Source organism: Bolinopsis microptera, chromosome 8 (assembly GCF_026151205.1).
Source record: "Bolinopsis microptera isolate Bmic1 chromosome 8, MBARI_Bmic_1.0, whole genome shotgun sequence".
Taxonomy (NCBI): domain Eukaryota; kingdom Metazoa; phylum Ctenophora; class Tentaculata; order Lobata; family Bolinopsidae; genus Bolinopsis; species Bolinopsis microptera.
The window spans coordinates 16,229,561-16,244,892 of record NC_087079.1 but is presented as its reverse complement, the minus strand read 5'-3'; the positions used below and the strand labels follow the sequence as shown (position 1 = coordinate 16,244,892).

Sequence of the window (15,332 nt, the reverse complement as noted above, 5' to 3'; positions counted from 1 at the left end):
TGCACTTGACTTTGCGAGCTTTGACCCAGTTTTCGTATAGTTCGTGACAGTGATTTATTGATGTTATAATTGCTGGTGTAATCCATGGATTGTTTTGCATAGTGCGTTTTGTACATTTCGGGGTTTCTAACTTGAAACATTCGTCAAAAGCAACGTTAAATGTGTCAGCAAAGGTATCAAAACAATTTATTACAGTGTTATCAAGACTATTGGATAGTTTGTCGGTGAACTTATCTACGTTAGAGTTACAGTAGTCATAAAACTGTTCATACTTAATCTTGCAATCGTTCTGGTCAAGGTGTGTGTTGAGTGCTAAGAATATGGGGTGATGATGTGTGATTTTGTCTTTGAATGTGCCAGATGTTATAATGTTGTCTAAATCATTGGTAATGATGTTATCGATGCATGAAGGAATACAGCCGGGTTTTTCATGGGTCATTACAGATATGAGAGGATAGAAGCCTCGACTGTAAAGAACGTGTTCATATTTAGCAACCTTGTTGCTGTCGCCGTGAAGATTGATGTTAAAGTCACCAGCTATATACGAGTGTCTGGGGACTTTGTCCAGAGTGTCGGCTAGTTCACTTAGCGCTAAGTCAAAATTGCCACTCGGAGGGCGGTATAAAACTCCAACAAAGGTGCTTGAGTTACCACTGTTGAATCTTAAAAATAGGATTTCTAGGTTTTCACTCACATAGGAGAGGGTATTATCGATTGTTGCATTTAGTGACTGGTGGATATAAATTGCAACTCCGGTGCCCTTCTTTTTCTCTCGAAAGGTTGCTTGGTAAAAACTATTGTATTCGGTTAATTGATACAAACTACTTAATTCAGGTCCTACATTTGTTTCAGCAAGTGCAATTATGGAAAACTTTTTGTTATATCGGCGAAGATCTATACACATAGTATCAAAGTTACTTTTGTTACCGTCTATGTTTTGAAACATCATTGACATTTGACCTTCGGTTAAAGTTTCTAGAGTTTGATTAATTTGACTTCTGTTAAGCTGAGAACAACTGTTTAAAATTTGCGAGAGCTTAGTTATCGTATCGTCTAGATCGATTTCTTCGTCGGAAATATCATATTTGAACGGGTTGTATCGTTTTACAGCAAGATTTACACATGTATTGCAGAGAAAGTTACCGCATAAATCGGTATTGACAATATTGTAGCATTTATGATGAGTTGCATGGTTACATTCGGAACACTCGACTATGGCTTGGCCCACATAGATACCCTTGCAGCAGTGTTTACATACCTCTTTAGTTAGAGTAGTCATGACGGTTGGTAGCCGTCAGGAGCACCAGATACTCGTTTATCAGCAGGAAGAGAGCGTGCAGTTATGTCACGAAATGATGTGGAGTCCACCTGATTCCCCCCTCGTCCAGCTCTGCGTCTGTCTCGACCACCATTAACTCTAAGAAGAATAGTATTTTTAATGATTGCTGCTAATTTTGCAACCCCCCTCCAATTGAGGTGTAAGTAATCAGGTTTCTGGAACTTCGTCAACCTTTTTGACAAGTGTTGGCTTAATAGCCCGTTCTCATCAGCAAAGCTTGGAAACCCTTCTACCAGTCTCACACCAAAGTTGAAAGGGAGAAGCTGGGTTTGAATCAGATAGTTAAAGAAATTGACTCTTCTATTTAAATCAATACATTTAGTTGGCAGCAGCGGACATATATAAACATTAGTTTTTTTATTGACAGCTTGAATTTCAGCAATTTTACTAGTAAATTTATTGAACACTTGTTTGATGTCAGATGGAGTTTTGACATTATCCTGCCTAATATCATTGAGTCCGCAGAGAATGACAGTGTTTTTGTAGCCGCAGGATTCGTATGGGTCAATGTGGTCTACAGTAGGTGCGAAGACTTGTTTTCCAGGAAGGAACTTTCCAAAGGATCTCTTAGGATCAAGTCCAAATTTAAGTCCACCAGTGTTCGAATCTCCCATGATGCATGTAGAAGCACGGTTTAGAGCACTAACAGATCTGAGGGTCACAGAGTATCGAACACCGGAGTCGACAGATCCTGATTCAATTCTGTGTTCGTACAAATCCTGACTTGCCCTGGTCATAGTGTATAGTGATCGTGGTGGACAAGACTGGTTGTGATAGGGTTCTGTGGTGCCAGTCTTGCTGAAAGTGACTGTGCAATGGTGACCTAGTGAAAGTGTGTGTACTGATGAGTCAGGGTGAATGAGGGGTTCGTTGTCTGAGTGTTGTGGAAGGAAGCTTGAGTGACCATCATACCGATTGATGAGAATGCTGTTGACAGGTGGAGAGTTTGGATGATCATTGTTCAGTTGTGTTATGAGTGATTGGAGTTGGTCTGGGAGTTGGTCGGATGAGGGTGATGATTTTGTGCCAGTGTAGTGATATCTTTCTCCAAAAGCCAGAACAGATCGTCCATTCTCATTCTTGAACTCAGATGTGCGAGAATCAAGCATTTCTATGAGATCCTTCTCTGTCTCTTCATCAATAAAATCGAGAGTGTGTTTAGAGACAGGCGGGCGACTGTGTGGGGGCAGCTGGGTTACAACCTGGGTGTTGAGCTCTTGTAATCCAGGGAGGGTCAGTGGATGCTCTGAGGAATGCTGCAGATTTGCTGTTGATTGCTTCAGCTCCTGCTTGCATACCTCTCTGAGCTCTTGTGACACCCGTTCAAGGAGCTTTTCAGATTGATCTGATGTTGGTGAGGTGGTCATGTCTGATGATAGGGATGTGACTTGCTGTTTGAGTTCATTTAGTTGGTTGGTGAGTGAGTGGAAAGTCTTGTCATGAGTTTGTAAGGCAGTTGTGAGGTTTTCAATTGTGGTGTTGAGTGGTGGTGTGGGTGATTTATCTAGGGTAGTGGCCAACTGGTCTGAAAGGAGCTTTATATCTGAGTCTAAGGATTTCCAGGGCTGGTCTTTTAGGAGGAGGTGCTGAAGGCGTTGGTCAAATTGGCCAAGTGTGTCAATTCTGTTACTGAATTGAACAAAGTCAATATCCTTAATGAGCTTGCAACAATTGGCTAAGGGTTCTAGTTGTGATGAAATGAGTGCTGTTTCTGCTTCCAGGTTTGACTGCTGTAGTGATAAAGTGTTTCTGCAGACGTGACAGACGTCAACTTGGGTGGATATAGTAGCAATAGGTGATACAAAACAAAAGGGACAGGGCCATTGTGTGAGATCATTGAGCATCTTACTATTTAGTCCATTAAGGCCTACGCAGTTCGCATGCCAATACTGTCCACACTTGGCACAGTCTAGTTTCCACGACGATTCCAGTGACTGGTCGCAGGGACATTTCCTCTTATCTCTGTGGGAGTGCTGGATGGCTGGCATTGCAATGTGTGGTGTAAGGTTCAGCTGGGGCGCTATTGAAGAAGCATCTAACTCTGATAGGGATGATGATGTGTGCTTCTTAGCAGTTTTTGATTTATGTTGAGTTGGTGTAGAACTGGAACTGGAACTGGCGGAGAGGGCTTTGTTTCTCCCTTGCCTCTTAGCAATACCAGACATAGTAGAAATCAGCTATATCTATGATCTAAAATAAACACAAGTGTGCAGCGGTAATGCAGTAAGAGCTTTCACAGCCAACAAAACAACGAAAACTTACGTCTCCCCTTGGGGGGCCTTAATACATGCTATCCCTGAACTCAAATTATTTGTTATATAGTAGTGTTGAAAGTATTAAAAAAAATTGTGCACTATATTCATGTCATTATTTGTGAATTAATATTTTTATATTCGCTTTGTACTAATTTAATTGCTCTATAAACGATCAAAAATAAAAAATGTCCATTATAAATTTAAATGCACGATTCAATTTCATGTTTAAGTTATTGCTATAAATAATTAAAATAATTCTATATAGTTGGAGGACTTCGCCGCTTCGACGCGCCGCGCGAACTAGCATTCTTGCCTTCGCAGAGCAACGATCTCGACGGATTGACATCGTCAATCAATCTAGTATATAGTTATTAAATATAATTATACCAATACATAATCAATAATATATAATAGAAACCAGTATAGAAGCGCGCTTCTTTGTTTGCTCATATCCGGCCCATGAATGCCTGAGCGCTAAAGTATCTGAAAAGTTTTTAGTGACGCTAAACGACACGCACTAAAAAAGTATTGCAATCTGATTAGATGCAGGGCAAGTCGTGCGTGCAGCGTTTTAAACTTATCAAGACGCGCGCGCCGTGTTTGACTTGACACACGCTGTAACCCCTTTTGAGCGCGCGCGCGGCCGGCCGGCCGGCGTGCACGCTTCGCGTGCACGAGAGGTATACAACGTGTAGCAATGTTTGACTCGTCGACGTTTAATATTTGGAACAAATATTTTACAAATATCACGTGTTAAGTTGCGAGCCACGAATTAATAATATTATCTGATTAGTTGAAGTATAATGGGACGGCCTGGGATTTAAATTATAGTTTATTTTTGTGTAGCATGAGTCTAACTATAAGCTAGTTGTAGGTTTATAACCTACCAAAACGCGCGCCGGGTTGAACTCGACGGACTTGTCGACGGTCTTGGAATGTTTTACAAGTATCACTCGTTAAATGGTTACTGGTTAATCGGTGAACATATATTATAACATTAAAGTAAAGTAAAATATAAGTAAAGTAAAATTTATGACATCACATCATCATTTAAAATTTAGTAAAATTGTATAGGTAATTTCTCACTATCTTAAACTATGCAAAGTAGCTTTATACATTTAACATTTAATATCCTGTGTGTACAGTGCATTTGAGATAAATATGTCTATATACAGTAGTTAGAAATTACATGGTTAACATTTTACTCAGATTTACAAATCTGAGTATGTATGATATCGGATTTAACTGATACTGGATAAGTTTAAATTCATTATGCATCTGCCTTACTGAAAAATCAAGGAAAGATTCCTTTAAATATTATCAATAGAATTCTATTATTATTGGTCTTTTGAACCAACTTCTATGATTTTTGTAGTATAGGCGTATTTTGTCCTGAATAATTGCGAGCATGCAGGAAGTTAATGATATTGTCGAGCATCTAGACCCACTTATTCCACATGCCTTGCAAACTTACAGGACGGTTCAAGTCGAAGGATGGGAAGTATGAACACCCAAAGCCAAAGTTGAGGAAGGAGAGGCCCTTTGAGAGAGCGAAAGACTGGAAGCTGATATGGGACGAGGATACACTACCTGCCCAGTTCCCACAGCACATCTACAGCACAGCGGAGAGACCCGACATTGTAGTATGGTCAGATAGTTTGAGAGAAGTAGTTCTGATTGAACTGACTTGTGGTGACGAGAGTAACTTCAGTGACCAAGTAGCACGTAAAGAAGCACGCTACAACAGAGAGCTGATTCCTGGCATCGACGGGTGCGGTTGGAAAGCTCTGCTCTTTACGGTAGAGATTGGGTGTAGGGGCTTCTGGCACCATACTGTACCAGCTCTATTTAACTACTTTGGATTGGCGAAGAGAACGAAGAATAAAGCCCTGAATGAGGCTGCTTTGGTCGCTCTTCGATGTTCCTATACAATCTGGTTAGCCCGCGACAACAAGAAATGGTCTACCTGCTACGACATCGCAAGGAGGCCAGAAGTCATAAACTGTGAAAGCTGAGTGTTGGGCCCATAAAACATGTTGAAAGCTGCAACCAGGATCACAAGTACTGGTGGAATACAGAATGACTTGCTAATCAGATTGATAGATGGAGTTGCTATCGAAAGATATAGAACTCAGGTAAACATCTAACCTGTAATATTAGTTTATTGTTGATTTTTCTTCTATGCAATGGTTTAATTATTCCTAGTTCCTGCCAAAGATTGAACCGTTCATGTCAGTGTTATCGGAGAATATAAAGTTTAGCCACATCTGGGCTCACAAACAATCAAGGAGGATGCATGTATTCTCTATTTGACATGTTATTGTGTACACTAGTATTTATCTCTACTGTTTAGTTTTAGTAATTTTCTCTCTTAGTAATTATTTCACAGTAGTCAAAAAACATTTATTTGAAGAAAACTGTTGATCAGATAGGTCTTTTATTTGCCTACATTGAGGGGCCATGTTGTGCTAGGGTCCAGACTATAGCATGAGACTCTACGGCATGAGACTCCACGGCGGCGCCGTTCTGAACAAGATCAGCCTGCTTCTCCATTTTACCGTGAAGCCTAATTTCTAGTTTTTATAAATACAATGCAAGTGCAGGTTTACTAATCTTAATCTACTCAACAACTCAATAGCCCAAGTCACCATACCCGTAGTATATTCCATGGTAATAGAAGAACTTTAAAGTTTTTCAAATTGTTGCTATAATTGATTTAAATAAAAATTTGTTGTTTTCTTGAATTTTTTGTTTTCTTGAACAGCGTGGGAACACGAAATTACAGGACTTTTACGATGGAAATGAAACATTTTCCAATTTACGAAAGAAATACAGCTAATTTTATACATATAAATAGGATGCCCGTGATCACAGGGAGTGTTCTTTGAAAGTCATTGCATCAAGAAATATCCATCCTGGCCTATGATACAGCCAATGAAATGTAACACTGTTTAAACACATTTGCAAATTTGACAACCAAAACTGATGATAATGTTATTCCAATAATCTATGCATATTGCACTTGCATGTACTGTGCAACACTGTTACTATGCGACTTTTTTCACCAAATCTGCACATGCCCTGGGAGGTCAAACATTGAAATAAATTTTTCGTGCACATACAGAATGAATGGTTAATAATTTAATATATATGTAGACCAAGCTCTGTGCACGGGATGCTTCCTGGAAGAATCCAGTTCTTTTAGCGGGGCACCCTACCTAAAGCCAAATTGAGATATAATAATCATATTCCTAGGGAAATAATCAGAAATCGAATACCAATCAAATAATATGATATATAGGAGTAGTAACCATATTTACTATGCAAAATGCCCCAACCTCATAGTGTAAATTTATATAAAATTCAAATTCCATACCACCACTAAACCCCAACAGTCAACACAACAGCCCAAGCAAAATTAAATAACTTCTTATATATACTGTCATACTACAAATTAATTAAACATTTGAAATCTGTTAACCAGAGAATAAATTTCTAAACCTAATGCAAGTGAAATAATTTAGATGCAATAATGAATGCCTAATAATAACATAAAAACAATATGATATTAATGGGGCCCAATTGGTTTCTATCTTCGATCCTGTATCAAAAATTCTTTTTGACGTATTTTTGTATTAGGTATATATTTTCTAGCCACTCTCTTGCTACTCCAAGTCCCCTAAGATATCTGGTATAAAGGTCCTGCTAGTTATATATAAAATATATTTTTGTTTGCTTTAATTGATACTAAATAAAATTGTTGTTTTCTTGAAATTTTTGTTTTCTTCTACCTGCGAAGGTCAAAATGACAATCTCATCTGACAGGACAGAGTTATTATAATGAAAATACTCTACCGAAGGTGCATGTTTGGCTGCTTTATTAAGATCTGAGTAAAATAGCAGGCACAGCTGCAGAATCATATCGTTCGATTCAGTTTCCTCCACATCTTCCAACAGATGGCAGATTATTGATGAATGTATTAGTTGGAAATATGAAAATGTTTACCTGTTGCCACCGGAAAGTCATGTTATTTCACCTCTCCATGCTGCAGAGTCCTGTTTTGCACGGCCTTACAGACCTTACAGTGCTGTAAGTGACCACTGGAACCATTGCAGGTTCAAGGGTCAAATTAATGACTTATTTTCGGATGCAAAAGATAAATTGACTTATCTCTAACTGTAGATCTTTCACATCGAAAATTTACCAGTCACTACTTTACAATATCTGAATTATAGACATTCTCCAATTGTCAACTTTTCAAAACCTATTAAATGGCTTATAATCAAGTAATTACATACAAATTGTGTGAGCCAATATCTTAATTTGATCATGTTATATAGTGATGGCAACCAGAAAGAAGGTCCTTTTAAAAGTCATTATCTTAGGAGATAGTGGGTGAGTGATGTTAATTTATCTTATTGACATTTCATATTTTCAGCAGTGATTCAATTAATCTTGGCGGTTAAAATATATATTCATAAGTGTTAGGAAAACCATTTATATCCGAACACAAATATAATTACCAAGATGAAGACTTGTAGTTACAATATAAGACATCAATAATTTAACAAAACTAGTAGGTTAGCTTATTGTTGGTGTTTACATATTACAAATTTTTCATTCCAAAATTAAACCTTTGTTTATTAATAAGAGCACAGCCCACAACTGATTAGAAATGCTATAACAATATTGCTCAGTCACTAATTAGAATTATGATTAGAATTAGATTCAAATGTACACTGCACAGCCATTACCAATGATGACACAATACACCATGAGTGTCCAGTGTATTCAGATAATCTACATTGTATTATCTAAAAATGAGCTGTACAGGATGAATCAAATCATTTGGCATCTAGACAACATTACGATGATGTGGCTACCATTTAGTTTTCCATTGACTACATGCCTTAGAAACCAGATAATATATCTGCAACAAATTTAGTCGAACTTTTGACTAAAATTGTTTTAAATGAAATATAATGTGACTAAATGAGTCAACAAATAATTTAAATGCCAATCAAAATTTTGGTACCAGAGGATAAATACTTCTAATTTACCATAAAATAGTTGATTACGACAGTTCTGCTAAAATATCATGCTTATCTTCGACCACATCCACCCATTCCTTCTCAAAGTAAAAAATTTGGATTTCAAAATGCTAAGTTATTCTTAGCTTGTATTTTCATATGAATTTCACTCAAATTAATGGATAAATAGATAAAAATGTTAGTATTGTCCTGGAAATCGCAAACAAAATTGAGTAAAATCTATTGTCTATAGATTAAAAATTTGAAAAACTTCTGGTTAAAGTATTTGTAGCCCAAATTTACTACAATTTTCTGTATCAGATTAATTAAAAAAATTTAATGAATATAATACATATATCTTGTACAATGTACATACATTTTTGCAACTTTTAAACCTAATCCTCTCAATGGTCGTTGGCTGGACCTGGTGAAAGTTTATCATTGTAAATAATAAACACAATTACTATTAATGTTGCAGGGTGGGCAAGACGTCGTTGATGAACCAATATGTGCAGAAAAAGTTTAGTAACCAATATAAAGCAACTATTGGGGCAGACTTTCTGACAAAAGAAGTTGTTGTCGATGACAGACTGGTGACTATGCAGGTATAAAATTTTGTAATTTTATTGAGGTTTCAAAAATCCACTGCAACCTTTTTTAATATATTTAACCTTTTTCGTATAATTATGATCAATTCGTGACAAAGCCTTTAATTGTGCAGTGTGCACCTTTTATCATAGTAGCTTGTTTTATGTTTGTCACTGTTTATCATGTCAGCTTGTGTGTCACAAGCTGAGATGTTGTGGTATGGAATCTTAATTTTCTAGTTGCCGAACTCTTAGTCACTCCATTGTATTTTCTCATGCGAAGTGTATGTGGCCCTCTTGGACCGAATATGCATACATAAAACGTGCTACAAATTCTGTGTTTGATTTTGAATATATTTCAGATTTGGGACACAGCTGGACAGGAAAGATTTCAGAGTTTAGGTTAGTAATAATTTATATATTAGCATAAGCAAGAAGATTTTATGAGATTATATCAGGTTAATGTCAATATGGTCATGATGTCTGTTCAATTAGTTCAATTAAATAAGCAGAGTACTGTTTTCTCGAATCTGCAAGTTTTAGCATTGATAGTTTGGGTGCAAATCAGATACAAATAGGGGTATACTGAGGGTCCTGATATTCTGTTTTACTAAAAGTAACCCCTTATTGCAGGTGTAGCATTCTATAGAGGGGCCGACTGTTGCGTACTGGTGTTTGATGTAACGCAGCCAAATACATTCAAGGTACGTGCACACGTGTACACATTTATAACATCATTTATTCACTTTACAGCGGAGATTAGTAACTTTGCAGATTGCATACTGTAACTACTAACTAAACTACTACTAACTACTCATTCGAGGATTCTGTCGCCAGAATATAAACTTCTATTTTCTGGAGGCCACACCCTTTCAACATTGAAGTGATTATATACTCGTCATGGCAAACGAGCTAGAAACCCTATTTTGTACACATCGAAATAGGTTTAAATCGATTGTGACATATGGTCGGAATAAATAATGTGCACAAAACGGAGGTTTCCAGCTCAAACGGTTTAATATAATAATCAGCAAAAATTACGGTTTTCAAGTTCCGGCCATTACGAGAAATGGCTGGGTGCGGGATAAAAACTCTATACTGGCACACTATTCGCACACATGCCGTTAAAGCACATATCATGTGAGTCATCAGTCATTAGGCTTTGCTATAAGTGCCCTGCTACCGTGTAATCCGGCAAACTACTAAAACTTGAAAGTATAATGTTAAAGTTCGGGCGTCCGTACGCAATAAAAGCCCATATATAACATGCGTTGCCAGGCTATGCGTTGCAAGCCCATATATTAGTGCTTTTCATTCAAACAAGTAAAAACGAATCTTTTATGTCATGTTTCCAGGGTTTGGACTGGAATTGCCCGCTTAAATATATATAACATGCGTTGCCAGTCTATGCGTTGCCAGGCTATGCGTTGCCAGGCTATGCGTTGCCAGGCTATGCTTGATTTTTAATGGTTTTATTTCAGACACTGGATAGCTGGAGGGACGAGTTTTTAATACAAGCATCACCACGAGATCCTGACAACTTCCCCTTCGTAGTACTTGGCAACAAAGTGGACCTCGAGAATAGGGCGGTCAGTTTACTCCTGCATTTTTCTTGCGGCTATTAATTACTTGAGCAGCCATTTCTTTTAACACCATGTAAAGCTAGTTTAACCCTAATGCATGGGTTCCTGTGATACAATGTACATTCTGACTTGTATGTACCATCAGTTCTAGCATTTTCACTGAAATTCTCGGAATTCGTAATAGTATTTATTTTACTACATTTTACACTCCTCGCCAAATCCACTCAACGTAAGGAACATATAAAAAGGTAGTTTTAGAGATAAATATACGAAACAAATGTAGAAACAGTAATTAAAACTAACGGGTAGAGGAAGGAAGCCACCTACCATACATATAATTTGCAAACTAACGACAAGACAACTTGGCATTGGTGATGTAATTATCACGTCATAGTGAGATCATCAATGCCTTATACATTATGTTATATATTAGCTGTTTTTTCTTTATGATTTATGTTTTGATTGCGGTCGAACATTGGACAATTGGACATCATGTCATACGTGTTCAGTGTTCGTGTCATTAGGTCATAACTGTTCAGTGTTCCATAGAACGTGATTGGTGAGTGTTTGTGGAGAGGAAATAGCCAGTACATACCAGAGCCAGTGCATACCAGTACATACCAGAGCCAGTACATACCAGAGCCAGTACATACCAGTACACACCAGAGCCAGTACATACCAGAGCCAGTACATACAAGATACAAGGGCAGGTCTCTCCCGAACGTTGGGATGGCCTGAGGTGCTTATCTCCTTTTCAGTAACCCTAAGCCACTCTGTGCCGAGGCACTATACTAGCTGTAGGGGGGTTAGTCCTACGAGCCAGAGAGTGTGTATTACCAGAGCCAGTACATACCAGAGGCTGAAGAATGTACATTGCAGACCTCTGTATATTGATGGACTTTTAACATTGTAGTGATCAGTAGATCTATAGACTTTTAAAGCTAAGACTGTAAGCACTATTGCAACTGTAAGCACTATTGTCAATATATTTCAATACAAATGGTCAACATGGCATTGAGTCATCTCGCTATTCTCGAATAGGTCTAACAATTTTCTCCATTCAATTTTGTCACTCGCTAATTCTCTTATATTTAAAATATTATCATAGCTAATCAAAACACAATGATACATTTAAAGATCATCACAAATATTCATGAAAATTTATTTATAATTAAACTTAATTTAATACCCCAAAATGGCAATCCATCCTTGAATACTAAAAGTAGAATAAAGAATGGTGTATAGGACAACTCACCCTACTTACTTGGGAATCACCTGAATCCTGATCAATATACATTATACATTATACATTATACATTATAAAAGCTCGTTAATGAGATCCTTGATTGGCTGACAGCCCAAATGATCCCTCTTCGTACCATGAGACAATGACTATGACTTAATTTACTATATTAATATTACAATATTCATATTAACATATTAAGGTTCGCATCTGGCCTCTTCCTCCCACCATATTTACATTAACATATTATCATCTTAACAATAGCTTCTTTTGTTGTAATAATTATAAAACTGAAGATTAGTGCTCGTCATCTCCCACAATGAAAAAGGCAGCTACTCTGACAACCCCGTGAGCAAAGACTGTGCTTGGTGCCAAAAACGTATTGGCCTCGAGACCGTCGAAGATGAATCACATGTTTTGTATGCATGTGACCTGTTATGTACTCAAAACAGAGATCAAAATTAGCAAAAGATCTTAATTAAAGGCCGCTAATCGCAAAAAGGACTGAAACCACCAACACAAGCAATGAAGCAAATCTCATAGACCATTGTATTATAGCAATTCTGTCACATTACCCACCAATACTATAAATTCACAAAATCACCTGACCTTCATATTCACTGTCACCGCTCACTCAATATTGAACCAAACACACAATTTAGTGTGAACCTGGCTCTCATTTCAAACCAACTTGGATGATAAATAATGCTATGTTTATTGTTTATCCGATAGTGTACAATTATGATGTCCCTTAATTTAATTTTCTAACATGTACGTGATATTAAGGTGTACATGATACTAACGTGTTCGCTGCACTCAGAGCAGACGAGTTCTCAGAATCACGTACCACACTGTTAAGGCCTTGTCAGCACATCCAGGTGCTCTGTAGAATGAAACATTATACAGAAGAGTGTACGCTTGCGCAGTGTTTTAGGCCCTATATCAAGTTCCTGTAAGAAAGCTGATACCATACACACACACACACACAAAAAAGATAAGGCTGCTCAGCAGAGTGAAGCAAATTATGCGGTCTATTATTAGGCCCTAACTTTTATTTCATGAATAATCTTCAGATTTTATCAGACTTGATAATTACGGTTGACGGACATTTAAGTGTGTACTATTTCCTGGGTACATGCATTATATTGAACCTAATCAATAGCTTGGGTGTTTCTTATCCTTACTTGTAATTTGACTCAAAATTTGGAAAGTATTACGTTACTAGTCTGTAATGCTCATCGCGTGACTTAAAGGGACACAATTACATATTAACTAAAACTACTAGCTCCTCACTGCCTCAGACTTGTGAAAATCTTCTATTATTTCCTCGAAACGCGCGCAGTCGCGCCGCGCATATTTACCTTTGCGCCGAATTATGTAGAGATGTAGCTGTTTACTATCTAAAAATAGATTAGCAGTGAACTGGTTTGATATCTGACACACGGATTAATGATACAATTTCGAGTTTATTGCCTGTAATCTTTTGAAATAACAAATGGAAATCCTAAAACCACCTCATCTACACGCTGTCCTTGCATATCGGGGAAACACATAGGGTTACTGATTAACTGGGAGATAGCGAATTGTTTATTGGTATATTATATTAAGTTTGAAAACAAAGCCTCGTTCAAATTGTAAACATTAACTTACCGAAATTTGTACAGGACTAATTCCATCTGCGTACACTGTCACAGTACTGATCCAACATCTCAGCATGAATATTACGTTTCAACAAATATTACGTTTCAACAAATTAATACTTTAGTCTGATCAGAAAACATTACAAATGGTTAACAAATGAAGAAGAAAAAAATATGTGACATGAATATTAGATTGCGGATAATAAACCAGATTCTCAAACTAATTCCATCTGCTTTTCAGGTCTCCCAAAAGTGGGCCCAGCAGTGGTGCCAGGGCAAGAACAACATTCCTTATTTCGAAACTTCCGCCAAAGAAGCGATCAATGTTGAGCAAGCATTCTACACGATCGCCCAGAACGCCCTTCAACAGGAAACGGACGCCGACCTCTACACGGAGTTTCCCGAAACGATAAAAATACCTCCTGGTGGCCAGTCGGGACAAAAGAGCGATTGTGGATGTTAGAGAGTGTCCGGTACCACTTGCCATGGAAATGGAGCACGTTACCCTGAAGATGGTGCCCGTTGCCATGGAAACTGTACATCATGACAGGAACTCGGAGCCTAGTTGACCAGTTAAATGGTGGAATACTGGCCACCTCCCCTCGGTGATCACCACGGCTACCATGGATAGTGTTGTCATGATATTGACAACATCTTAGTGCGGTTTTGTTTTATTTTAAACTGGGCTAATATCTATCCAAAGAGGCCCAAATGTGTAAAATATAAAATTGACTCTTTATAAATTGATTTGTCTTTTTAATTCAGAGAATTGTGGGCAAGATGTAAGAATTTGTTTCCTTGCGCGGCAGCTAAATACAGTGAGTTGTGACACGCAGTAAGGGTTACCATGGATAATATCTTCTTGTACCCTCAGTTAAAATAGTATTGAGGCTGGGGGACTTCCCCCGTATGATAGTGCTACTTTTGTTGAGTAATCTAAAATGGGAACTTTTTAATGATATTCGCATGCCTCAGTTACCACAGTTGCCATGGTAACCAGTTGAGTTGGAACTTTATATGCGCATGTCTCATTTTAAATAAAACTGGGATCAGTAGATTATTATTGTAACGTAAGTTTTATTTTCATCAAAATTATTGTTAGGTTTCCCATAGTTAGTGCAGGATAACTTTTTCTTTAAGCTGATATCAGCTGGTGGCAAACTTGTTGGCCCGGCCATGGATAAACTGAGATTAAAACGGACATTCGACAATAGAGAGTTAGAACTTGAGTTAGAACTTGATCCTTCATTATTCCGAATCATTCGATATGAGAAAAGAAATTGGATAAACTCAAAGTTTCGAGATTTGAAAGATATTGAACGTTGTACAAGTATTTCGTGACATTTTCATGGAAATTACATCAAATTCATTTTCCATGTTAGTGGTTTTGCCGTTCAGACTGAAAATCATTATCCTGCACAGCTTCACTAGGGAAATGTTTTAGTTGATCAAGCTTGAAAACTGTCACATGGTACATATTTAAATGGGACTACCTAGATATGCGACCTTGACAACGCCTGCACACCGTAACCATGGAGACACTATTTTAGTAATGATTTTAGAGGCTACATCTTATGGATGAGTTGTTTGTTTTGTTATATTGATTTGTGTGAAAATATTACCAGTAAATACGTTTTGATTTACTAAACCGGTA

General features: G+C 37.6%; 2 protein-coding genes across 2 annotated transcripts in view; one reads left to right on the top strand and one right to left on the bottom strand.

The window, feature by feature from the left end:
- LOC134819370 (prolyl 4-hydroxylase subunit alpha-2-like) overlaps positions 1 to 3,668 on the bottom strand; it is a 20,924-nt gene extending 17,256 nt beyond the window's left edge. Inside the window, exon 1 of the mRNA XM_063829300.1 lies at positions 3,643 to 3,668. The gene's annotated coding sequence lies outside the window, so the exon portion shown is untranslated. The remainder of the gene's footprint in view (positions 1 to 3,642) is intronic.
- Positions 1 to 15,332, top strand: part of LOC134819371 (ras-related protein rab7-like) — an 18,913-nt gene extending 3,581 nt beyond the window's left edge. Inside the window, exons 2-7 of the mRNA XM_063829301.1 lie at positions 7,936 to 7,990; positions 9,104 to 9,230; positions 9,575 to 9,614; positions 9,846 to 9,916; positions 10,694 to 10,801; positions 13,920 to 15,332. Coding sequence (XP_063685371.1) covers positions 7,938 to 7,990; positions 9,104 to 9,230; positions 9,575 to 9,614; positions 9,846 to 9,916; positions 10,694 to 10,801; positions 13,920 to 14,141 — 621 coding nt within the window. The 5' untranslated portion in view covers positions 7,936 to 7,937 and the 3' untranslated portion in view covers positions 14,142 to 15,332. The remainder of the gene's footprint in view (positions 1 to 7,935; positions 7,991 to 9,103; positions 9,231 to 9,574; positions 9,615 to 9,845; positions 9,917 to 10,693; positions 10,802 to 13,919) is intronic.